This window comes from Gopherus flavomarginatus, chromosome 6 (genome assembly GCF_025201925.1).
Source record: "Gopherus flavomarginatus isolate rGopFla2 chromosome 6, rGopFla2.mat.asm, whole genome shotgun sequence".
NCBI classification, from domain to species: Eukaryota; Metazoa; Chordata; order Testudines; family Testudinidae; genus Gopherus; species Gopherus flavomarginatus.
The window spans coordinates 90737510-90762796 of record NC_066622.1 but is presented as its reverse complement, the minus strand read 5'-3'; the positions used below and the strand labels follow the sequence as shown (position 1 = coordinate 90762796).

General features: G+C 44.6%; 1 protein-coding gene across 2 annotated transcripts; it reads right to left on the bottom strand.

The window, feature by feature from the left end:
- Window positions 1–1249: 1249 nt before the first annotated feature.
- Window positions 1250–24960, bottom strand: CDK1 (cyclin dependent kinase 1). Of its 2 annotated transcripts, none has more exons than XM_050958336.1 (8): window positions 24856–24960; window positions 21217–21273; window positions 19464–19620; window positions 16504–16627; window positions 15757–15927; window positions 5726–5889; window positions 5437–5578; window positions 1250–1629 (listed from the first exon to the last, which is right to left on the bottom strand). In XM_050958336.1, the coding sequence occupies exons 2-8, from the start codon at window positions 21251–21253 to the stop codon at window positions 1513–1515; spliced, it is 912 nt and encodes a 303-aa protein (XP_050814293.1). In that variant the 5' UTR covers window positions 21254–21273; window positions 24856–24960; the 3' UTR covers window positions 1250–1512. The 2 variants fall into 2 exon arrangements, with proteins under 2 accessions (XP_050814293.1, XP_050814294.1); XM_050958337.1 differs by having other exon boundaries at window positions 21217–21268.
- Window positions 24961–25287: the final 327 nt, after the last annotated feature.

Below are 25287 nucleotides of genomic sequence, written 5' to 3'. Positions count from 1 at the left end.
GCAGTTAAATCTATTTAACTTCCATCACTCGGGGGTATGAAAAAAAAAGTCATTTCCCTGAGTGATGTAAGTTAGATTGACTTGAAGTGTCTACATGTTATGTCAGCAGGAGATGTTCTCCCACCAACACATCTTCTGCCTCTCCTTGAGGTGGAGTAATTAAGCTGACTGGCGAGTGCTCTCCCATAAGCACAGTGCTTCTTAGTGCATCGATACAGCTGTGCCGATGTAATATGGTAGAAAAGACAAGCCCTTGGATACCAGTACTGCAGGAGCCTCTGTATAGGAGAAAAGGTCCAGAACTCCCCAGAGGGAAAGACGCAAAGGAAAAGGGGTTCAATATTTTTCACTCCATGTGTTCATTAACAATACTAATTCCTGCCCTGTGAAGATAGACTTATCTCTTGAGTATCTTGAGAATCTGGGGGTTCATGCTGGGAGGAAGGAGAGCTGTATAGGAGTTCTGCTTCTTTCTTGAGAGAGCCGAGGACCCACTTCAGTTTCTAGGGGTGAGGGAGAAATGTCCAGATCCTTTAGTTTAAGGGGACTTCCCTCTCCAGTCCAGAAAGGGAATGGGGCCCCTGAGTTGGCTAGATAGATTTCTCATCTTCAGACTTTCCCCCTGAAACCTCAGAAGCTCCTGATCAGGCTTTTCTGTACAGGAGTCTTGACTCTTCAGGCTAGAGTGGAGATCGGACATGCTAGTCTGACTGAGCACTGTATCCTGGCAGTGGGAGGGTTGGCTGGAAACATGCTAGGCATAATTCACTTTCTGTAGAGCTTGTAAATGTTGGCACACATAGGGAATATGGCTGAGATTTAAGCCAGGTGCTTGTAGGACAGCTTTCCACTGACAGAGTGGGGACAGAGGAGTCTGATAGAGAGGTCCTGCAGTACCACATCCATGTAGTTGAAATCACATTTCTCCTCCCCTTGAATAGGGTAGATAGCAAAGTTACAACTGCCCCAAACCAAATAAAAATTAAGGTTTTAAAACAAAACGGTCAGAAGAAATTGTGTGCCAATTTGTTCAACTACTGGAGGCAGAAATTCTGGTTGCCTGAGCTGAAGGGCACAGTTTGGTCCTGGAAACTCCAGCAACAGCACTGGCTTACCTCTGAATTCCTTATATGGGGAGTATTACCTCATTAGTAACGAATGAGGAGCGAAGCAATGAAGTTGTAATATCTGGCGATTCCACATTTGGGTACTCCCCCATCTGCGGTTCAGAAAGAATCCGGCAAAAGAGTGAGGGATTTAAAGCTTTATTTATAGAAATAGTGGACTGCATTAATAGCAGCAAGATTTGCATTGTATTTAAATTCAGCACTAATAATAGGTTAATATTTATTTACATTTAAGTAATATTTAAACCAGGACACGCTAAATACAGCTGCATTTTTAGAGCAGAAAAGGACAGTCACATAAAAAAAATTAGACAGACTCAATAGTAAAATGTCACGATTAATTATTTTGCTCCGACTACTCAGGTGGATTTAGTCCAATGGTGAATTAGAATTTCTTAATCTGATTGGCTGGAAGATTAGATTTGTCCAAGTCATCAAAGTACGGATGGTTCAAGGCCATTTTGCCAGAGATTCTTTTTGCAGGATCATAAATTAACATTTTCTGGGGATAAAAATAGTTTAGTTACTTATGAAATGTAAATGAACTTAGTTACTTGTAAAGCACGGTTGAGCTTTACCTGCCAATACTTTAATAAAATAGAAAAAAGGAGTTCTCCTATGGCTAGGAAGCTTCAGTTTAAAAGGTATTTCACCCTACATCTTAAATACAGCAATTCTTAGAACTTCAAAATATGAGACAAACGCATTCGTTTGCCCTCGGGTTTAGTAACCAAGCAACTGTGTTTGGTAGTTCACCTATTTTCATTAGGCATGCTTTTAAAAGTAATTCTGGGTACCTCATAGCAGCCTTTGCCTTAGTTTTCATTTCCTGATGATAACATCCTAGATAGTGTTAATCATGCATTAAATATTCCTCGCTTTTTAAGAAGTGTGTTAATAGGCAGAATAGTCCATATGTTTCCCTAAATTCAGTATTCTTAAAACAGAAGTGAAGTTGACCGTCAATGTTTGCACTAATACATATAAAATACTCTGTATCTGTGCATATGAGCGAGCATTTAAACGTGAAACCCAGTGTGAGAGGTATGCAAGTGTGTAGATGGGGTTAAGACAAATGAGGGATTTTTTGCAAACAGCTTAAGACTGGGAAAATGGCAAGGGTTTGCTCCAATAGAACAAAGATTAAAGATTCAGCACAGATGTTACGTACAGTGTATTATTAGTCTCCCCCACAGTTTTAGTACTAAGGAGAAAAGGAAGCATTTTAGTTACTATGGCATTCAAGGGCCTTCTAGGCCACATAAGGAACCATTTAAGTTAGATAAAAACTTAAACTCAGCTGGACTACTTTGTAGTATGTCAGTCCCAAAACTAAGACAAGCCTATGCAGGGCATGGGTCTTTCCTTTGCTGTATCCTCTTTTCAGTTAAAAGGTATGCTTTTGATAGGGAAATCCCAAAGCTCCACCTACCTCTTCCCTCTTTCTCTCTCCAAGTTACCAAGGAAGAGAAGGAGCATTGCCTTCAAAGGAATCAATTCAGATTCTGGAAGGCAGATAGAGGGATAATGGAGGGTCAAGGTACCCACTTCAAGACAGCAAGTCCTTACATATTTTAAAAATGTAATCATTGTCTCTACAGGGAGGTCTCCACATTGAATTTCCAAGCCCTGAACTTCATTTGGCTAAACAGTTCTATAAAATAGAAATGTAAATATTACTTCTGGTTTTAGAACTTGTGTATCAAATTTTAGCCCTAAACAACAACATGTTACAGCTCAGTGACATCCCTGAAAATAGGGTTTTAAAATGAACACTAACAACCTATATATTAGTTAATTTTGGGAGTTGATGCACTTATGGGAAAAACATCTACAGTAGAACCTCAGAGTTACAGATACCTTGGGAATGGAGGTTGTTTATAACTCTGAAACAAATATTATGGTTGTTCTTTCAAAAAGTTTATAATTGAACGTTGACTTAATACAGCTTTGAAACTTTACTATGCAGAAGAAAAATGCTGCTTTTATCCAGGTTAATTTAAATGAAACAAGTACAGAAATAGTCTCCTTACCTTATCAAATCTTTTTTTAATCTTGTCTTTATTTAGTAGTTTACATTTTATACAGTACTGTATTTGCTTTTTTTCTTTTTTTTTTGCTCTCTGCTGCTGCCTGATTGCGTACTTCTGGTTCCAAATGAGATGTGTGGTTAACTGGTCATTTTGTAACTCTGGTGTTCATAACTCTGAGGTTCCACTGCATGTAGCACTAGTATTAAATCTATAAAGTTAGCTACCAGAAAGCCTTACAACTAAGTGCTGACTGCCCAAAAATGTAACTCAGATTTGTAAGCCATTTTAGAAGGTACTGCCAGTTAACTTCAGAGGTTCCTGTATCTGACAATTTTACACTCTGTGCTGCTATCTTTCAGCTAGAAGTGTCCTGCCAGTTGAGTTTTGACCAGTGATTGTTAAAATGAATTTAACTGTCTTTTTAGTGTAACTTAAAATTGATGAAAAATTTGCTTTTGTCCTGGTATGACTCCAAACTTTTACAATTTTGCTTTATTAGATATCATTAGCATATCCCTTTTTACTTCTGATAAGGGAAGTTGAATATGGTCAGGGGAATGATTCAACTCTTAAACATTTCTGTCTTCATATCCTAGTTTAACATATGACTATCTTAACAGGCTACAATTTTGCAGATGTGAGTGCCTGAAATCTGAGCTAAATTTGGATTTCATATTCTTTATCTATTGACACTGTTGGTTGACTTATGAAATGGAGAACACTGTTGGATTTTTTGTTAACAAAAATTCTCCTCTGATATGCACTATCTGTGAAATAAGTGTCCTATAGTTTTGATACTCAAGGTAGTGAAGCATCAGGGAACCAGTGAGATGTGCAGATTTATAAATCTGCACAAATATATGTACACAAACTGTGTAACAAAAAAAGTTGGCTTTTCTACTTTGTGTTTTAGGCTACCACGTATTAAAGATTATCACTCTCAAAGTATTGGTTTGTGCCCTATTTTGCTTCCTTATGCTAGCGCAGGGGTTCAACCTTTTTTAATTCTTTTAGACTTGGAGCTTTCCTCCCCCGGTGTGACTGGGACTTTCCAGTGTAATCTAGATGGAACTGGGGACATCAATACATTCATTCCAATCAAGGGGTGTGTTTTAAATAAAATTAGTGTTTTGATCCTGCTGTTTAACAGTGTATAGGCTAGGAAACCTTTCAACACATTCATTAATATCCACAAAGTTTTCAGGGCAGTATTTTTCAATCCTGGCATCAAAGAGTGCTGTGACCCCATGCGCCAGGTCACAATGCTGCTCGCTCAAATTTGGCCTGGCCGCTCCTCCATTATTATATGTTCTGCTTGTTTTACATTAGAAGTCTGGGTACTCTAAGCTGGAAGACTGATGACTGCAGAATTAGTTAAATACTGATCACACAAGATTAGGATTTTTAAAAACTCTATTGCTAGTGACATTACAGAGAAAGGAAGCCCTTGTTAAAGATTCATCACCACTGCTCTTTCATTTAAATGTTTTTGTGCTCAGAGGTCACCCTAAAAAAAAAAAAAAAAAACCACACACCCCCAAACCCCATAATTCCAGCAGCATTAATTCCACAAACCAAATATTGGTTCAATGTAACTTTAAAAGTTACATCAGATACAGCAGGTACATAGCTCCAGACCAGGGTGGCCCCAACATAATTTGCGAGATCAGAACACAAGGTGGCTATGAATTCCTCTTGTTGTGTTCAGTTCTTTACAAGTCCAACCATGGCACGGAAGCTGAATCTTTTGGCCCACAGGTAAGAGTGCAAAGAAAACACTCAGTAGATCTTATTCAAAAAAAGTCCAAGCTAAAAGATGACTCAAGATAAATAGAATGTTATATCAAACTGTAATTTGGCAAAGAAACTAGGAATTCAGTGTACAGCCTGGAAGAGTTATGCAGTCTTCAGTGACAATATCTAAAACCTCAGGTTTAAGTTGCCTCTGAGTCACTAATATAAAACAAGCGCTGGCTGCCCTCCTGCTTAATAATAGCTATGAAGGTGAGATCAAGAGATTTTAATAGTCCAGAGACCAAAGTTTGCTATCCATCAAGGAAGCAGAATGGATAGCAAAGTGTGCTAATTAGGCACAGTCACTAAACTCCCAGCAAGTTGCCTGCATGTCCCTTACTATTGCAGAGTTTGAGCACCTTTGCATTATAGTTGTACCAAGCTGGATTAAGTTGGTTTTAGATACCTTACAAGACACCAGGTACTTTTAACCCCCAATAGCCTCCTTGAGAAAAAAAAACACAGAAGAAAGGGCCACTTACAGAGAGTAAATCTAGTCCATCTTCATCTAAGTTTTTGACGTGAGATGCCAGACTGCCAGGTTTCCACTTGGGGAATGTGTTCTTATAATCTTGCAAGGATTCCACTTCGGGCCACACCTCATTGTTGGGTGTCCCTAAAGCTCTACACAAGAATAAGCAAACTACTGATGATTTGTATTCGAGCAACTGTAATGCATTATTAAAATGTTAGTGCAGAGGATAGCTTCATAAAGCATTCTTTGCGCTGCTATCTATTTAGCAAAGATTTTAAAGATTTAGTGTTAAATACCTGAAGATTCTGAAGAGTTGATCAATTTCAGAGTCTCCATGAAAGAGTGGTTTCTTAGTTGCCATTTCAGCAAATATGGTACCAATGCTCCAGATATCTACAGGAGTTGAGTAACGAGCAGATCCTAGCAACACCTCTGGAGATCTGTACCACAGTGTCACTACCTATTGCACAAGGAAATTCTTATTCATAATTTATAGTTGCATTAAATCTTATAGCTGGTTGTATAAAAAGTATGGCTACTCATCTTCCAGAGGGAAAATTGTTCCAAATATAATAATTCCTTTAATAAAATGTAACTAGAACTGTTGCCAACTAAACTACTACAAGTAGAACATATTGATTGACCACGGGATGCTATTTGAGGAAGGACTACTAGGTAGAGATGGCGTTCACCTTTCGAGGAGGGGAAAGACCCTATTTGCACACAGACTGGCTAACCTAGTGTGCAGGGCTTTAAACAAGGTTCGATGGGGACAGGTGAGCAAAGCCCACAGGTAAGTGGGGAACATGGAGAACTGGGAGATGGGTTGGAAACAAGAGGGAGCGTGGACTATAATGGCAGAGAAAGGAGGGTCAGGGCAAAACTGGGAGGCAAGATCAAACCAGTATCTTAGATGCCTATATATAAATGCGAGAAGTATGGGTAATAAGCAGGAAGAAAAGACGGTTACTCACCTTTGTAACTGTTGTTCTTTGAGATGTGTTGCTCATATCCATTCCAGTTAGGTGTGCGCGCCGTGCGTGCATGCTCGTTGGAAGATTTTTACCCTAGCAACTCCGGTGGGTCGGCAGGTCGCCCCCTGGAGTGGCGCCGCCATGGCGCTGGATATATACCCCTGCTGACCCGTCCGCTCCTCAGTTCCTTCTTGCTGGCTACTCCGACAATGGGGAAGGAGGGCGGGTGTGGAATGGATATGAGCAACACATCTCGAAGAACAACAGTTACAAAGGTGAGTAACCATCTTTTCTTCTTCGAGTGATTGCTCACATCCATTCCAGTTAGGTGATTCCCAAGCCTTACCTAGGCGATGGGGTCGGAGTGAGATGTCGCAGAGTGCAATATGGCGGAGCTGAAGGCTGCGTCATCCCTAGACTGCTGAACCAGGGCATAGTGGGAGGCGAAAGTGTGGACCGAGGACCAGATCGCTGCACGGCAGATTTCATGAATGGGCACGTGAGCGAGGAAAGCAGCTGATGATGCTTGAGCCCTGGTGGAGTGCGCAGTCATGTGGCCCGATGGGACGTGAGCCAAGTCATAACAGGCACGGATGCACGACGTTACCCAGGAGGAAATCCACTGCAAGGAGACAGGAAGCCCTTTGATCCGCTCAGCCATCGCAACAAAGAGTTGGGGGCTTCTGCGGAATGGCTTAGTTCGTTCTATATAAAAAGCATGCGCTCTATGAACGTCTAGGGAGTATAGCTGCTGCTCCGTGCGAGACGAATGCGGTTTTGGGAAGAAGACAGGGAGGAAGATCTCCTGGTTAACGTGGAAGGCCGATACCACTTTGGGGGGAAAGGCCAGATGCGGTCGCAACTGCACCTTGTCTCTGTGGAACATCGTATACAGGGGGGTCCACTGTGAGGGCCTGAAGTTCTGAAACCCGTCTCGCCTGGTGATGGCCACCAGGAAAGCGGTTTTCCAGGAGAGGTAGAGAAGGGAGCAAGTTGCTAACGGTTCAAAAGGAGGGGACGTGAGTCTGGCAAGAACCAGGTTAAGGTCCCATGTTGGAGCAGGGCGGTGTACCTGAGGGTAGAGGCGCTCTAGGCCCTTAAGGAACCTAGACACCATCGGATGGGAAAACACCGAGTGTCCATCCTCTCCTGGGTGGAATGTAGAGATGGCCGCCAAGTGGACCCTCAGAGATGATACCGCCAAGCCCTGTTGTTTGAGGGACCAGAGGTAATCCAAGATGTTAGATATGGATACCTTGGCAGGAAGGAAGTTCCGCTCCACGCACCAGCACGCAAAGCGCTTCCACTTGGCCAAATATGTAGCTCTAGTGGAAGGCTTCCTGCTACCCAGGAGTATCTGCTGTACCGGGGTGGAGCAACGCAGCTCAGAGTGAGTCAGCCACGCAGGAGCCACGCCGTGAGGTGGAGCAACTGAAGGTCCGGGTGACGGAGCTTGTCGTAGTCCTGGGTGATCAGGTCCAGGTGAAGAGGCAGGGGAACAGGGTCGGCTATGGATAGGTCTAGCAGCATGGTGTACTGTCGAGGCCACGCTGGAGCTATCATGATCAAGCAGGCTTTGTCTCTGTGTGCTTTCAGTAGGACCCTGTGGACAAGTGGAAACGGTGGAAAGGCGTAGAGCAGGTGTGGCGTCCACGGCACAAGGAAGGCGTCCGCCATTGAACCTGGTGAAAGGCCTTGAAAGGAGCAGAACGTCTGGCATTTCCTGTTCCCGCGGGATGCAAAGAGGTCTATCCGGGGAAACCCTCACTTCTGGAAGAGTGAAAGAGCAACGTCCAGGCGAAGCAACCATTCGTGGGAAAGGAAGGATCTGCTGAGGCCATCCGCCAGCGTGTTCCGAACTCCTCGGAGAAAGGACGCAACGAGGTGTGTAGAATGGGCTATGCAGAAGTCCCATAGTTGTAAGGTTTCCTGGCACGGGGTGAAGATCTCATGCCGCCCTGTTTGTTTATATAGTGCATGGCTGTTGTGTTGTCGGTGAATACCGATACACAATGGCCCTGCAAGTGTTGTCGGAACGTCTGACAAGCAAGGCGGATCGCTCTCAGCTCCCGGACGTTGATGTGGAGGTCCAGCTCATGAGGTGACAGACGGCCTTGGGTGCATAGGTGCCTGAGGTGAGCCCCTCAACCGAGGGATGATGGGTCCTTTGTCAGGGACGCCGAGGGCTGGGGCGGGTGGAACGGGAGCTCCGCACACACCATGGAGGGATCCAGCCACCACTGGAAGGAGTCTAGCACGGTCGAGAGAATGGTGACGACCATGTCCATAGGATCCCTGGCTGGATGGTATTGCGAGTTGAGCCAGGTTGGAGGGGCTGTAGGCGCAGTCTTGCGTAGTTTGTTACGAATGTGCAGGCCGCCATGTGGCCCAAGAGAGCGAGGCAAGTGCGTACCGAAGTTATCGGCGCCGCTTGCAGCCTCCGGATGATGGCCGTCAGAGCCTGGAACCATGGCAGTGGTAGGCAGGCTTTGGCAAGAGTCGAGTCCAAGGTGGCACCAATAAACTCTATCCTCTGAGTCGGGATTAGAGTCGATTTTTCCACATTGATCATTAGACCTAGATGTAGGAAAAGGTTCTTGACAATGCGGACGTGACTGAAGACTCACATCTCGGAGGTCCCGCGGAAAAGCCAGTCGTCTAGATACGGAAAGATGTGTATCCGACTGCGGCGAAGGTGGGCGGCGACTACAGCCATACATTTGGTGAATACCCTTGGGGCTGTAGAGAGGCCGAATGGGAGGACCGCGAACTGAAAATGCTGCCCGTTGACCACGAACCGGAGGAACCTCCTGTGAGGTGGGAAGATGGCTATGTGGAAGTAGGCATCTTGCATGTCGAGGGCGGCATACCAGTCTCCAGAATCCAGAGATGGGATAATGGTCCCCAGGGATACCATACGGAACTTCAACTTTACCATGTATCTGAGTTCCCGCAGATCGAGGATTGGTCTGAGACCTCCCTTCGCCTTGGGGATCAGGAAGTAACGGGGATAAAACCCCTTGCCCCGTATGTGCTCTGGTACCTCCTCTATAGCTCCTTTGCGAGGAGCGCTTGCACCTCCTGTAGGAGGAGTTGCTCGTGAGAGGGGTCCCTGAAGAGGGAGGAGGGTGGAAGGGGGGGGGGTTGAAATAAATTGCAGATGGTATCCAAGTTCCAACTTGCATAGGACCCAACGATCTGATGTAAGCTGGGACCACACAGGGAGGAAAAAGGAAAGCCCGCTGGAAAAGGGCGGGGATGGATCCTTTAAAGAAACTGGTACAACGCCCTCGGGCGCACCTTCAAAAGGAAAGTTTTGGCCCGGAGGGAGGCTTGGAGGAGCTTTGGTTCTGGCCCTCTTGGTTGCCTGATTGTCTCCGGCGGCCATTTCTGCCTCGCTGTCTGGCGAAGTCTTGTCTCTGTCGGGGTTGAGGGTAAGGGCGGTGTTGTTGGGGTCAGAAGGGCCTGTGCTGAGTTACAGGCATGTGCATCCCTAACGAATGCATAATGACCCTGTTGTCTTTTAAGCTCTGCAGCCTAGGGTCAGTTTTTTCCGAGAACAGCCCTTGACCCTTGAATGGAAGGTCCTGAATCGTGTGCTGGAGCTCCGGGGGAAGGCCGGAGACCTGCAGCCACGAGATATGACGCATAGTCACCTAGTCATGCCAGAGGCCAGAGTCCTGGCGGCTGAGTCCGTGGCGTCCAGGGAAGCCTGGAGGGAAGTTCTTGTGACCTTTTCCCCCTCGTCGAGGATCGCCGAGAACTCCTGCCGTGCGTCCTGTGGAAGCAGCTCCTTATATTTGTCCACCGCTGCCCAGGTGCTGTAGCTATAGCGGCAAAGGAGGGCTTGCTGGTTGGACACCTGGAGCTGGAGAGCTCCCGCAGAGTAAACTTTACGCCCAAGCAAGTCCATGAGCCTCACGTCCTTCGATGTAGGGGCTGAGGCCTGCTGGCCATGGCGCTCCCTCTCGTTAACCGACTGGACGATGAGGGAGCAAGGAGGAGGATGTACATATAGATATTCGTAGCCCTTTGAGGGCACCATGTACTTGCGCTCTACTCCTCGTACAGCGGGCAGAACAGAGGCCGGAGACTGCCATATTGTAGTGGCATTGGCCTATATGGTTTTGATAAATGGGAGAGCCACTCTAGTGGGGGCATCGGATGACAAAATGTCCACGACTGGATCTTGGACCTCTGGGACCTCCTTGGCTTGTAAGTTCATGTTCTGTGCAACATGTCTGAGGAGGTCCTGGTGGGCCCTGAGGTCAATTGGAGGAGGGCTGGCCGACGAGGTTCCAGCTACCACCTCGTCAGGGGAGGAAGAAGACGAGAGACCTGGAACGAGCGGGTCTGAAGAGGGATCCGCCTGAAGCATCGTGTCCGTCTCCCTGGGGAGCTCGGAGTCCTGTGGCTGGGTCACCCCTTCCTCCATAGCAGGAGGGGGAGGGCGGGTAATCGTGGCCTCCGGTGCCCTGTGTTCCGAGGCCGTCGAACGCAGTGGACCTGGGGGAGGGCCTTGGGCTTGATGGTACGCCCAGGGCGTCCAGAATCCCCACTGCTGTGGACCATGATCCTGAGGCTGGGGCTCGCTGAACAAGGCAGCGGGCACGTCGGTGTCTGGGGCATATACGCTGTCCGCCTGAGAGGACAGGGACGGCTGTCGGGACGGCCATGGAGGAGCCGAGCGAGGCTGGTATGAGTCTCTTGCTCCTGTCGTTGGAGACCTCCTACCGGGGATCGGTACCGGGAATCGTATCGGTGCCTAGACCGGGACCTACAACCAGCGCAGTGCTGGGAGGTTGACCTGGATCTCGATAGTCTACGACGGGACTGGCTGCGAGAGTCTCCGTGCCGGAAGCGGTGCCAAGAATACCGACCGGGACGAGAGGTGGATCTGCGCCGCGAGTACGACCGGTACCGCCTGGGTAAGTGGTGCCGGGACTGCGAGCGGCATCGAGATCGGGACCGATTGTGAGACCTGGAGCCGTGCCAAGTCCTGGATCGGGATTGGTGCCGGCTCGTCGACTCCAGCGAAGGAGGCCTCATAGCAGCAGGCTTGCCTCTGGAATGGAGAACCCGCACCGGTGGTGCCGGGGGTTGAGGCAGGGCCATTCAGTCATCGCAATAAGGTCCCTGGCCGAGGAGAATGTCTCCGGCATGGAGGGGACCGTCAGCTCGACCATGGGTCTCACCGGGGTGCCCTCCTGGACCGGACTCGACGGCCCTCTCAGGACCGGAATCGACGGTACCACAGTCGTCGGTGCTGCGGCAGGGGTAGGTGCCGGGCGAGTCTGCACCGAAGGTGTGGAGGAAGTTGAAGGCCTTCGGTCAGGTCCCTGCACCGGAGAAGGCCGGTGCTGAGGTGTCTTGGTGGGACCTGCGCAGTCCGCTGCCGGAGAAGTGCTGTCAGCGCTCGGTGCCGAGGACGGAGGGTTAAGGGCTGCCTCCATAAGGAGAGTCTTTAACCGAAAGTCCCTCCCCTTTTTAGTCCGTGGCTTAAAGGCCTTGCAAACGCGGCACTTGTCGGAGATATGCGATTCCCCGAGGATCTTTAAGCAAGAGTCGTGGGGATCGCTTGTGGGCATCGGCTTTTTACAGGCCGAGCACAGTTTAAATCCTGGTGAACCGGGCATGGGCCCGGGCACCGGGTGTGGGGAAAGGCTAGAGCCCAAACCCCACTAAACTATGTACAACAACTAACTAACAACTATAAAACTAATTATACTATGAACTAAGTCAACTATTCACAACAAGAGATCAGATGAACGGAGAGAAGCTAGGGAAGCGGAGGACAGCTCAGCCACACTCCACTGTTCCAATGACCGACACGGGCAGTGAGAAGGAACTGAGGAGTGGACGTGTCGGCAGGGGTATATATCCAGTGCCATGGCGGCGCCACTCCAGGGGGCGACCTGCCGACTCATCGGAGTTGCTAGGGTAAAAATCTTCTGACGAGCGTGCACACACACCTAACTGGAATAGATATGAGCAATCACTTGAAGAACTGGAAGTGCTAATAAATAAATACAATTATGACATTGTTGGCATCATTGAAACTTGGTGGGATAATACACGATTGGAATGTTGGTGTGGATGGGTATAGCTTGCTCAGGAAGGATAGACAGGGGAAAAGGGAGGAGGTGTTGCCTTATACATTAAAAATGTACACACTTGGACTGAGGTGGAGATGGACATAGGAGACAGAAGTGTTGAGTCTCTGGGTTAGGCTAAAAGGGGTAAAAAACAAGGGTGATGTTGTGCTAGGAGTCTACTACAGGTCACCTAACCAAGTGGAAGAGGTGGATGAGGCTTTTTTTAAACAACTAACAAAATCATCCAAAGGTCAAGATTTGGTGGTGATGGAGGACTTCAACTATCCAGATATATTTGGGAAAACAACACCGTGGGGCACAGACTATCCAATAAGTTCTTGGACTGCATTGCAGACAACTTTTTATTTCAGAAGGTTGAAAAAGCTACTGGGGGGAAGCTGTTCTAGACTTGATTTTAACAAATAGGGAGGAACTCGTTGAGAAAGTAGAAGGCAGCTTGGGTGAAAGTTATCATGAAATCATAGAGTTTGCAATTCTAAGGAAGCGTAGAAGGGAGTACAGCAAAATAGAGACAATGGATTTCAGGAAGGCAGATTTTGGTAAGCTCAGACAGCTGATAGGTAAGGTCCCATGGGAATCAAGACTGAGGGGAAAAAACCAACTGAGGAGAGTTGGCAGTTTTTCAAAGGGACACTATTAAGGGCCCAAAAGCAAGCTATTCCGCTGGGAAGGAAAGATAGAAAATGTGGCAAAAGACCACCTTGGCTTAACCACGAGATCTTGCATGATCTAAAAAATAAAAAGGAGTCATAAGAAATGGAAACTAGGTCAGAGTACAAAGGATGAATATAGACAAACAACACAGGAATGCAGGGGCAAGATTAGAAAGGCAAAGGCACAAAATGAGCTCAAACTAGCTATGGGAATAAAGGGAAACAAGACTTTTTATCAATACATTAGAAGCAAGAGGAAGACCAAGGACAAGGTAGGCCCCCTGCTCAGTGAGGAGGGAGAAACAGTAACAGGAAATTTGGAAATGGCAGAGATGCTTAATGACTTCTTTGTTTCGGTCTTCACCGAGAAGTCTGAAGCAATGCCTAACATAGTGAATGCTTATGGGAAGGGGGTAGGTTTAGAAGAGAAAATAAAAAAAGAAGAACAAGTTAAAAATCACTTAGAAAAGTTAGATGCCTGCAAGTCACCAGGGCCTGATGAAATGCATCCTAGAATACTCAAGTAGCTAACAGAGGAGGTATCTGAACCTCTACCTATTATCTTTGGAAAATCATAGGAAACGGGAGAGATTCCAGAAGACTGGAAAAGGGCAAATATAGTGCCCATCTATAAAAAGGGAAATAAGAACAACCCAGGAAACTACAGACCAGCTAGTTTAACTTCTGTGCCAGGAAAGATAATGGAGCAAGTAATTAAGGAAATCATCTGCAAACACTTGGAAGGTGGTAAGGTGACAGGGAATAGCCAGCATGGATTTGTAAAGAACAAATCACGTCAAACCAATCTGATAGCTTTCTTTGATAGGATAACGAGTCTTGTGGATAAGGGAGAAGCAGTGGATGTGGTATACCTAGACTTTAGTAAGGCATTTGATACAGTCTCACGTGATATTCTTATCAATAAACTAGGCAAATATAATTTAGATGGGGCTACTATAAGGTGGGTGCATAACTGGCTGGATAACCGTAGTCAGAGAGTAGTTATTAATGGTTCCCAATCCTGCTGGAAAAGTATAACAAGTGAGGTTCCGCAGGGGTCTGTTTTGGGACCGGCTCTGTTCAATATTTTCATCAACGACCTATTTGCTGGCATAGAAAGTATGCTTATTAGGTTTGCAGATGATACCAAACTGGGAGGGATTGCAACTGCTTTGGAGGACAGGGTCATAGTTCAAAATGGTCTGAGGTAAACCAGATGAAGTTTAATAAAGACAAATGCAAAGTGCTCCACTTAGGAAGGAACAATCAGTTTCACACATACAGAATGGGAAGAGACTGTCTAGGAAGGAGTATGGCAGAAAGGGATCTAGGGGTTCTAGTGGACCACAAGCTAAATATGAGTCAACAGAGTGATGCTGTTGCAGAAAAAGCAACGTGATTCTAGGATGCCTAACAAGTGTGTTGTGAGGAAGACACGAGAAGTCATTCTTCTGCTCTACTCTGCGCTGGTTAGGCCTCAACTGGAGTATTGTGTCCAGTTCTGGGCACTGCATTTCAAGAAAGATGTGGAGAAATTGGAGAGGGTCCAGAGAAGAGCAACAAGAATGATTAAAGGTCTTGAGAACATGACCTATGAAGGAAGGCTTAAAGAATTGGGTTTGTTTAGTTTGGAAAAGAGAAGACAGAGGGGACATGATAGCAGTTTTCAGATATCTAAAAGGGTATCATGAGGAGGAGGGATAAAACTTGTTCACCTTAGCCTCTCATGATAGAACAAGGAGCAATGGGCTTAAACTGCAGCAAGGGAGGTTTAGGTTGGACATTAGAAAGTTCCTAACTGTCAAGGTGGTTAAACACTGGAATAAATTGCCTAGGGAGGTTGTGGAATCTCCATCTCTGGAGATATTTAAGAGTAGGTTAGATAAATGTCTATCAGGGATGGTCTAGACAGTATTTGGTCCTGCCATGAGGGCAGGGGACTGGACTCGATGACCTCTCGAGGTCCCTTCCAGTCCTAGAGTCTATGAATCTATGATTTATTTGGAATAGCACTCTCTGCAATAAATTACATCCTGCTCTTTTTGAGGAGTGGATATATTTGCATGTTTATCAGCAAGGAACAAACAAATTTAAGTATTTTCGTTAGCATTTTGACAGAAACAGTCAAGCTCTGTATGTTTGTTATGATCCGTGGCAGAACTCCCATTGAGTCAGTTTAAAAAGTCAGTTTAAAAGCTTAGTACCACCTACTCTCAAGATTCATCCCTCACCCCAACATTTATGGTATTACAACCACACTGTTATTACACTTATCAAAACATGTCTATCAGAGTAAGAGAGACATAACTACAGTGAAGCTACCACTGTCAAATGCACAAATTGAAAAAAGTAGTCTGTTATAGTAATCTTTCTGAAATGTAAATTTTAAGATTAAGTTTTCAGAATAATTTTCTTAGCTGACAGTGTCCTTTTAGCTATTTCATATCAGTAGTTAGCATTTCCTCAAAAAACACAACAAAAAACTATTAATGGACTGGAATGTGAGTTATTTATCATCACAGTGCCTACAAGCCTTAGTTGTGTCAATTATGGGAAAAAAAAAACACCACTGCAATTCACCTACCTCATGTGTATATACCCGGACAGGGATCCCAAAGGCTCGGGCTAGTCCAAAATCTGCTAATTTAATTACTCCTTTATCATCTATTAACAAGTTCTGAGGCTTTAAATCTCTGTGCAGAACCCTTCTTGAATGACAGAAGACAATACCTTGCAAGATTTGGTACAGGTAACTCTGCAGGGATGAAATAAAAGAAGGGAAAAATTTAAAATTACCTTTACTGCAAACTACTGTTCTGCATCATATGGCAGGCACTATTTGCTCATGTCAGATCTGCCACTAGAGCTGACATACTATAGAAATGGTCAGCTAAGAGCCACAATTCTGCAAACAGTAAGTAAACTTTACAAAATTCTCTTCATGAAGGCAACATTGTTATGATTAATGCAAAAAAAAAATGTAACAGTTGTTTATTGCTCAAATGCTTACATTAGAACTAAGGTCATTTTATGCTTTGAAATACATCTAAAAAAATGTGAGTACACTAGACAAAGAATGTCAGATTTAAGATTCAGAAGGTCTACTCTTTAATGATACCAGCAAATTGTTCCCGAGTCTCCCCTCCTTAGGGGTGAAAGGAAAGAAACATCAAAAGCAGTCACGCAATTTGAAGTTGTTTTTTAAATAAAAGAAACAATGACAGATAACGTTTCCAGCATGGCAAATTTCAGTTGGCTCTTTCCATATACATCTTTAAAATACAAGAGGAAGTTTATAGTGACACTGATAGTTACTATATTGACTCCTTACCTTAACAAGCATGGAATCTACAAACTGGCCAGATGGAACAGAATCCAAATATTTTTTGAGATCCATAGAAAGGAATTCAAAGATGAGGTACAGTCTTGAATCTTGCATAAGCACATCCTGAAGACTAATGAAAAATATATCTATGATACATTAACTCAATACTACACCTCCCCTTAACGCCTTACACAGATGCAAGCTGACATTACTGCTCAAGCACTTTTCCAAGAATCTCAGCTGGGGAAGTACTAAGCAATTTTGAACTCTGAGGCTATTCCTCCACATTGTCACAAAGTCACTGGTTTTCTCTTGGCTTTCATCTGAGCTGGCATGAATCAGGGTTATTTAGCTTCTCTGCAGTATTGTCAAGCAATGAGATTCAGTGCAGTTTGGGAAATCAGGCACATGTGAAATTATTAATTAAACTGGTAGTGCCAGGCCAACTGAAATTAAGAATTCAATCTTTTAGGCAGGAGGGAATAGTGCTCTAACATCATCCAGAAAAAGATTCTGGGAAGCAGAGAGAAGCAGATACGCTCAAAAAAAGGACGGGGCTCTCTTGTTAAAAATGGCAAACAAGGTAGTAGATAGGGCCTTTACTTATTTTCAAAAGTTGCACTATCCAACTTCCACTGAAGACAATTACTTCCATAGGAGTTTGATCAGTGCCTAAATTACTATATTATGGGTCCAATTTCACTGAGCTCTACGTAAGCAGACTCCTATTTCAGCAGGGCTCCATGTGAGAGAAGGGGTCTACATGTGGACAGCTCAGTGAAAGATTAGAACCTAAAATAGAACTTGCAATTTAGTGTTTATGCTCCCCTTCAAAAATAAGAAAATATGATGTGGATCGTGATTTGAACCCACTCAAGACAAAAAGACATCTTTAATCTTAACTGGTGAGCATCTCTATCAACTAAAACCCCAGTTTAGCCAAATAGGCTCTGTTACCCTATGAGGAATAAGCGAATATTTTAGAGGCAAAATATATTAAATGGTTTTCTAAAGTCAAGAAATTCTACTATAAATTGATAGTGCACTTTCATAATTGTGAACTGGAACTCTTTCAAACAGCTATATATTCTGGAACAGGGGTTCTCAAAGCCGGTGCGCCGCTTGTTCAGGGAAAGCTCCAGTGGGCCAGGTCGGTTTTATTTACCTGCTATGTCCGCAGGTTCGGCTGACTGCAGCTCCCACTGGCTGTGGTTTGCTGCTCCAGGCCAATGGGTGCTGCGGGAAGCAGCGCAAGCCGAGGGATGTGCTGGCCTCCCTTTCTGCAGCCCCCATTGGCCTGGAGTGGCGAACCATGGCCAGTGGGAGCCAAGATCAGCTGAACCTGCCGATGCGGCAGGTAAACAAACTGGCCCGGCCTGTCAGGGGCTGTCTCTGAACAAGTGGCAGATCGGCCTTGAGAACCATTGTTCTAGAATATCTGCTGCAAAAACAAACCAAACCCTTCAGACAACCAGGACTCAAGCAAAACCATGTTATTCATCAGTCGCTAGGGTTAGGTAAGTTACTTGCAGTTTTGAAGTAGCAGGTGATCCTCATGGCTCACTGAAGAAACACAACATAAACTGATTCCAAAAGGGAGCCATAAAATCATAAAAATGTAGGGTTGGGACCTCAAAAGTTCATCTAGTTCAGCACTCTGCACTGAAGCAGGACCAAACACCCTAAGAGTTGTTTGTCTAACCCAGAGGTCGGCAACATTTCAGAAGTGGTGTGCCGAGTCTTCATTTATTCACTCTGATTTAAGGTTTCGCATGCCAGTAATAAATTTTAACATTTTTAGAAGGTCTTTCTATAATATATAACTAAACTATTGTTGTATGTAAAGTAAATAAGGTTTTTAAAATGTTTAAGAAACTTCATTTAAAACTAAATTAAAATGCAGAGCCCTCCCACCCCCGGTGGCGGGACCTGGGCAGCTTGTGTGCCGCCTTCGGCACCCACGCCATAGGTTGCCTACCCCTGGTCTAACCTATTCTTAAAAACCTCCAGTGATGCGGATCCCATGGGTCTCCCTTGGAAGCCTATTCCACTACTTAACTACACTAATAGTTATAAACATTTTTCCTAATACCAAACCTAAATCTCCCTTGATGAAGACTAAGCCAATTACTTCTCATCCTACTTTCAGTAGGTATGGAGAACAATTGATCACTATCATGTTTGTAACAACCCTTACCATATTTGAAGATTTATCAGGTTCCCCCTCAGTTCCCTCCATTCCCCCTTCAAGAAAAAAAAATGCCTAATTTTAACTTTTCCTTGTAGGTCAGATACTTCTCTAGACTCCAATTTCTCCACATCTTTCCTAAAATGTGGCACCAAGAACTGGACATAATATTCCAACTGAGACCTCCCCAGTGCCAAGTAAAGCAGGACAAATTACATCCTGGGTCTTACATATGACACTCCTGTTAATACACCCCAGAATATAAGCCTTTTTTGCAACTGCATCATATAGTTGACTTGTTCAATCTGTGATCCACTGTAACCCCTAGATCCTTGGGAGCAGTACTACCATTTAGTCAGTTATTCCTCGTTTTGTAGTTGTGCATTTGATTTTTCCTTCTTAAGTGAAATACTTTACACTTGTCCATATTGAATTTCATCTTGTTGATTTCCATTTCTCTTCAACTGGAAAAAGGATAGCTATGCTGTACAGATTCCAAAGCAATAAATGAGAATCTTGGAAGATTCCCAAAGTGGTGGGTGGATGAGGGAGAGGGAAGAAGAGCAGAAAGACACTAAGTAATAAGGACGTGCAGAGGAAAAAAATCATTATCTGGGGCTGTATGGAAGATTTGTAGCTATGAGAAATTCAGTCTGAAGCAAAAGCAAGACCGTCCTCTTTCACTAGAGTGTTTAGTAATCATATTTGATCTGAGAGGAGAGAGGGAGCCCTTCCCAACAGAGAAATTGGCTTAAATCTGAGAATATTGCATGCATACCAGACTATGTTGGGATGGTGTAGCTCTTTTAGTAAAGAAATTTCTCTGATTGCTGTACTGGGAACACCTTCTTCCTCACTTTCTAGTCGAATTTTCTTCATGGCAACCACCTGGCCTGTGGATTTGTGTCGACCCTTATACACAACACCATAGGTACCTGACCAATATTAAAAAAAAAAAAAAAAAAAAAAAAAAAAAAAAAAGTTGGCATACACTAAACCACACCATGAACTTTTAAAGAACAGATCAAGTCATGTTTAGTCATTTCAGATGAAACAAGGCTTTGTTCTATATAAAGAATCACTGCAATGAAACCAGACACTTCAATCTGGACAGGGTTAGTATTTCGTTTTATTCATTTTTTTATCTATGCTATCAGTGATGTTTTATGTGCTGCATGCCAGAAATGGATAGTGCCATTAATGGCCAGAAAAAGGGTGTTCTGGCAGCTAGGAAAGCCAGATTAAAACTTTGGGATTACTTCCACAAGTCAAATTCTGAGCCATATAGAGAGTATTTAAATTTTGAGGAAGCTAGTTTTGTTTTAAACTGGGATTTTTGTGCTTTTGTTCATGATGAAGTTAGCTGTGTTACACTATAATCAAAGTTGTAAAAAGAGATATTGTTAAAAGGTGGCCTGTTTTCATACTTTTCTTGAAGCATTTTTAGTTCTTTGCTTTTTAAATTGAGCTGATAAAGAACTTTAATCTTTCTTGTTTAACAGGAAAACCCATATTTTTTAAAGATCTTTGCATACATGTTTATGTAATACTTCAGGGGGTGCGTAACTTCATACAGTACAGTACGTGTTTTACAACAGTGATTTCCCATAACAAGCAGATTTACAAAAGTGAATCGACTCTAGGTTTAGCCACTCTCTCACACAAGGCCTGAGACAATGTGTTGCAAAGTCTCATTAGGCCAAAGAACTTGGTGCAAAATCTCAAGTCTACATAAAATCTCGAGTTTATGGAAAGACTGTACAAAAGCTTCTACTTTATAAAGTGATCCCTAACTGCATAAACTAACTTTAAAGCACAAAGAATGTGGATAATACCTGCACGGAGGAACTCAATACGTAGCACAAAACTGATCATCTTCCACAGCAACATGCTATTGTGCATGCATTACAATAGACTAACATTACTTCTGCACAGCAGTACCATTGACTTAGCATCTTCACAGTTAAATGGAAGATATCAGATCATACCACTTCCATGGGCAGGATGTGGTCTAGAGCCAGGATATATCAGACACTGATACTACTCTTCTTTTATATGTGCCCCCAGAAGAGAACGTAAACAGGACACAACTGCTTTTATGCCAAAGCACAATCTGTGGGACAACCAGTGCATCAAATTTTAAGGGAGCCAAAAGATCTTGAACTGTATAGAGGCAGACCTCAAAGACTACAGTCTATTCTCCTCCCATTCTTCTAAGGGTTAGGAGTAGAATACAGTCTGAGATGCACACAGATAATCCTCAACACGAATGCAGGCAACTGACACCACAGGTAGGAGGTCGCACTACTCCATTGGCACCATACCCCAAGATGTTTGAATGCACTGGTGCACTCACTTATTTTGAGGAGCCACACATTCATCTTGCCAGATCTCACTTTGTATATCTATACACACTCATCTAGGAGCTTAAGCGTACTAAGACATAGCTGCAGAGTAAGTTTCTTCAGTGTCTAACAAATTGATAAGTCAAATTACATAGTGCAAAGGATCATCAATCAAGCTTTACTCACCTTCACCAATCTTCTCTATCTTTGTGTAGTCATCCATTGCTATTTGTTAGGACTAGCCTTGAAATGGGGGCAGGGAGCGAGGGGGGAGGAGGGAGAGGAGAGACAACAAAACCAGAGGTAAGTAATTGCTATCCTAAAATCAGAATACAAAGGGGCCATTGAATATATGGCTTGTCCCAGGACACCAATATACATTATATAGTGAAACATGAAACTAGTTTGGGAAGGTTCTGAATGTGCACATAAGCTTTGCATCCTGCTTAAACTTGGATTCATCCAATTCAGTTATGACAAAATAGCAAGGAAGACATTTCCCTTACTATTCCCTCGTCCACCTCCAGGACAAAGCAAAAAACCCAAAAACAGTGTTTATTCAGGGTTCCAATCACTCACAATAGCATAAGACTTTAGGGTAGGCGGTGCAGGCGCATAACAAGGACGCAGTAATCTCGAGACAAGAAATTACTGTTAAAAAACTATAGTTCTTTGAGTGTTGCCTCTGCATATTCACACTTGACAGCTGTGAGTTGGGAATTGTCTAGTTGGGTCACAGGGGTCAGTCAGATAGATATAAATGGCCTCCAACCGCCCCTTAGTTTCTTTTGATTGCTAACATGAGGGGCAGGCTTACACCAGAAGTGGAAATAGTCAGAGACTCCCTCAAAAAAGATAAACTGCAGGTTTATGTAAATAGTTAGCAGAGGAAGGGGGAGTCAATTTTTTTCTTTTTTTTTTTTTGCTTCGCATTTGACAGCACTTTGCAATGCTACCACCAAGGGCAGCAAAATGGTTGGAAACCAGCTGGAGGAACAAACAATGAACAGGAAGAAGGCAGGAACCTCAACAGTAGGGAGGAGAGCGAAACAGATTTGAGAGCGAAGAGGAAATAATGGGAAGCATAGGAGAGGCTGCCCCAAGAGTGCTCCCCACAACCCACCCACGCAAGGGTTCCATCTCCTTTCCCAAGCTCATCCAATTCACTCACAGTAAAGAACTTGTACTTCTATACTTTAATAGTCTGACATTTACTCAATAGACATGCATCTGATGAAGTGGGTATTCACCCACGAAAGCTCATGCTCCAAAATGTCTGTTAGTCTATAAGGTGCCACAGGATTCTTTGCTGCTTTTACTCAATAGAGATATATGAATATTTTCTCTAATACACAGTAAAGTAAGGTCCTGAATTTATTTGCTTTGATAAGAATGTGTCACAACAGTAAAAACCTCTAGGCACTGTCCTAGACTAAGGTGAAGGTAGAGGGGGGAAAGGATACTGGAATAAGTTTCAACACATGACAGGGATGTCACATGTAATTTTCTGTACAACTTCTCAATCCATTTCATTTGACACTGCTAAGCAGAGATGTTAAGTTTGGAAAGGATTTAATGTATCATTATTGGCATTTATGGTAATGCCTCATTTAAAGTCCTCCTGGTTAACTTTGTTTCGTTGCTGATCAATTAGGGAACATGCTTGTTTAAAGTTGTGCAATGCTCCCTTTGTCCACTGCTTGCAGGAAGAGCAGCCCATTGCAGCTAGCTGGTGGGGACTTGGAACTCGGGTGGAGCAGCGGCCCACCCCGCATTAGCTCCCTGCTCCCCTAAGTTCACTGTGCTGCAGCTGCCCAGCAGGCTATCAATTGGCAGTTCAGCTGTCCCTCCCCCCACTGCCATGTGCTGCTCCTGCCCTCTGCCTTGGAGCTGCTCCCAGAAACTTCAGCTTGCTGTGCAGGGGGGGAAGAGGGGTGGGGCTAATATCAGGGTGTCCCCACCCCCCCTGCAGCCTGCTTATCCCTTCTCCATATAAAGCAGGGAAGGGACATGGAGGGATGGAGAGAGACAGAGAGCTTTGGGCAGCAGCTGCTGTCTCAACTTCCTGATCTACTTAAAAAGACAAAGCACTTGAGAGTGGGTTAACTTACTTAAAAGGGCAGTGTGCATCTCTCTCTCTTCCCCCCTCCACAAGGTGTCCCTCTTTCTATCTATTCTGTCTCCGCTCCGCCCTGTTCCTGCTGCCTTGATGAGAGGCTACATTAACGTGTTAACCCTTGAGGTTAAAGTCCCATTTTTCAGGAACATAACTACAGTGTTAAGCGAGGAGTTACTGTACTTGATTTACTTTGATACAATTTTATAACGAAATACACTGTTAAATCTGTAGATGGAGAAGGGAGGAAAGGGAAGGAGAATCAGGCCCATGGGCGAGTACTGTTCAAACTTTACTACAACAATGAAATGAAGATTGTTATTTCAAGGGCTCACAAAATAAATTTCTACATAGTTTGACAGGCTCATTCTCTGAAGTCTTCCAAAGGAAGAAACTTTTTTTTTTTTAATTATTTGAATGTCTTGGGGTGGCTATGAGGTTGGTAACCTGATCACCCAACACTTTAATTCAGGTAAGGGGGAGGGGGAGAAGAGTTAAAAAATAAAGTAATACTGCCCAAAGACAATTTTACTACAAAGGAAAAAACTCTTTGGGCATTGGCTTTTCCATCATGTGTCTAGATACCATGAATTCCTATGGTGTTTTTATACAAAGTTATTACATTAACATTCATATAGTGTTTTTAAATACTGTTACCAGTTAGATTATGAAAACTGAAAGTGTTTGAAGACGCACTATCAACCTGACAGTTTAAAGCAATCATTCTGATGCTATTCCTGCCCAGGAATCCCAATGCCAGTTCATAATTTTATTTACATTTTCCTAATTTAACTCTTGCTTTTCTGTGCTGTTGTATTAGAAAAACAGACCACACACAGGAAGCTTTCTATGAGCAGGGAAAGAGTGAAGCTGACTATAAACAAATGCTCAAAGAAGACAAACTAAAGTATTTCCCCTTTCTAATCTCTGTCAATTAACATTTGGTCACTACTTTTTATCTACTAGCAGTGAGTTCAGACAGAAGTGTGTTCGTTTTAGGGTGCTCCACTTAAAGTCTGGTGTATTTACCAGCGATTGTGGTGTTTGTTTACCTTCTCATGGTATGAGCCAGACAGCTTAATTTTTTGCTAACATTTCCGGGCCTCGTTGGCCGGATGTGGTTACACGTAATGCCAGGGATTTAGCGTCTTTCAAAAGAACGAGTGGATTTTTAAATTTTAAACACATTCCTACTGCTACACTTCGTTAATATGGGTGCATTTAACCTATGAAACGGACGTGGAATTTGCTCCTAATCTTCTTAACAGTTCCCTCTGCCAGTGGCCCTGGGAAGGCCGGACGCTGCAAGGCTGCACTGCAGAGCTACAGGAGGCATGAAGCGAAACAGGACACAGAGGCTGCCCTTGCCAGCGCCCCAGTAGCCGCCACCGGCTCTTTCGCTGCTTGCACGGAAATAAAGGGAGGCGATTCCCTTCGCCCTTGCGCGGCCCAGCGCCAGCCACCCGGTCTCTGGCCTGACACCCTGCCGGGGAGAGGGGCCCTTTCCTCGCCCACTGCCCATCCCCGGCTCAGGACGGCGGGGGGGGATCCCCCAGATTCCTGCCCCTTTCCAGCCTAGGAACCCCCCCTCCGCCCAGACCAGTCGCCAGGCGAAGAGGCGCCCTGCCGCCTAAACATCCCCCCATACAACCCCCCGCGCGCACCTCACCAGCCCGGGCCCCGGCTCGAGCAGCGGCTCGCTCGGTCACACACTCACCTCCCTGGCTGCAAGAACAACCCCACACAGCGAGGCGCGGAAAGAGGACGCCGCAAGCGCCTGTGCGGGGCTGATTCGAACTAACCGCGCTAAGCCGCCCCCGCTCCACCAATAGCATCGCGCCGAGATATTCAAAGCGGCCAATCAGCAGACACTCTTGGGCAGGCGCCAAACGCAAGCTGAAAGGCGGTCTCCGGGAAAAAGCACGGCTGGGCTCGTCAACCTGAAAATGTATTTCAGCGTCCTACTGATTTCTAACACAAAGGCAAGGAGCAGGTATTGTAACGTGGGCGGGTCCTTTCAAAACTCAAGAAAATCTTACTGGTACTTCCAGCAGGATTTACAGGTGCCAAGGCGCCTTGCTTTGGGCTTTATTTAAAGAGTGTCTTTAAAGTCTGCTCCTCCTGCGTTGAAGGATTTTCCT

Coding starts and splice junctions, on each gene's coding strand:
- CDK1 (XM_050958336.1), bottom strand. CDS start 21,253: ATGGATGACTACACAAAGATAGAGAAGATTGGTGAAG. Junction 5,579..5,725: donor CAACTCTTCAGAATCTTCAG/GTATTTAACACT, acceptor ATTCTTGTGTAG/AGCTTTAGGGACACCCAACA. Junction 1,630..5,436: donor ATGGACTAGATTTACTCTCT/GTAAGTGGCCCT, acceptor TTTTATCCCCAG/AAAATGTTAATTTATGATCC.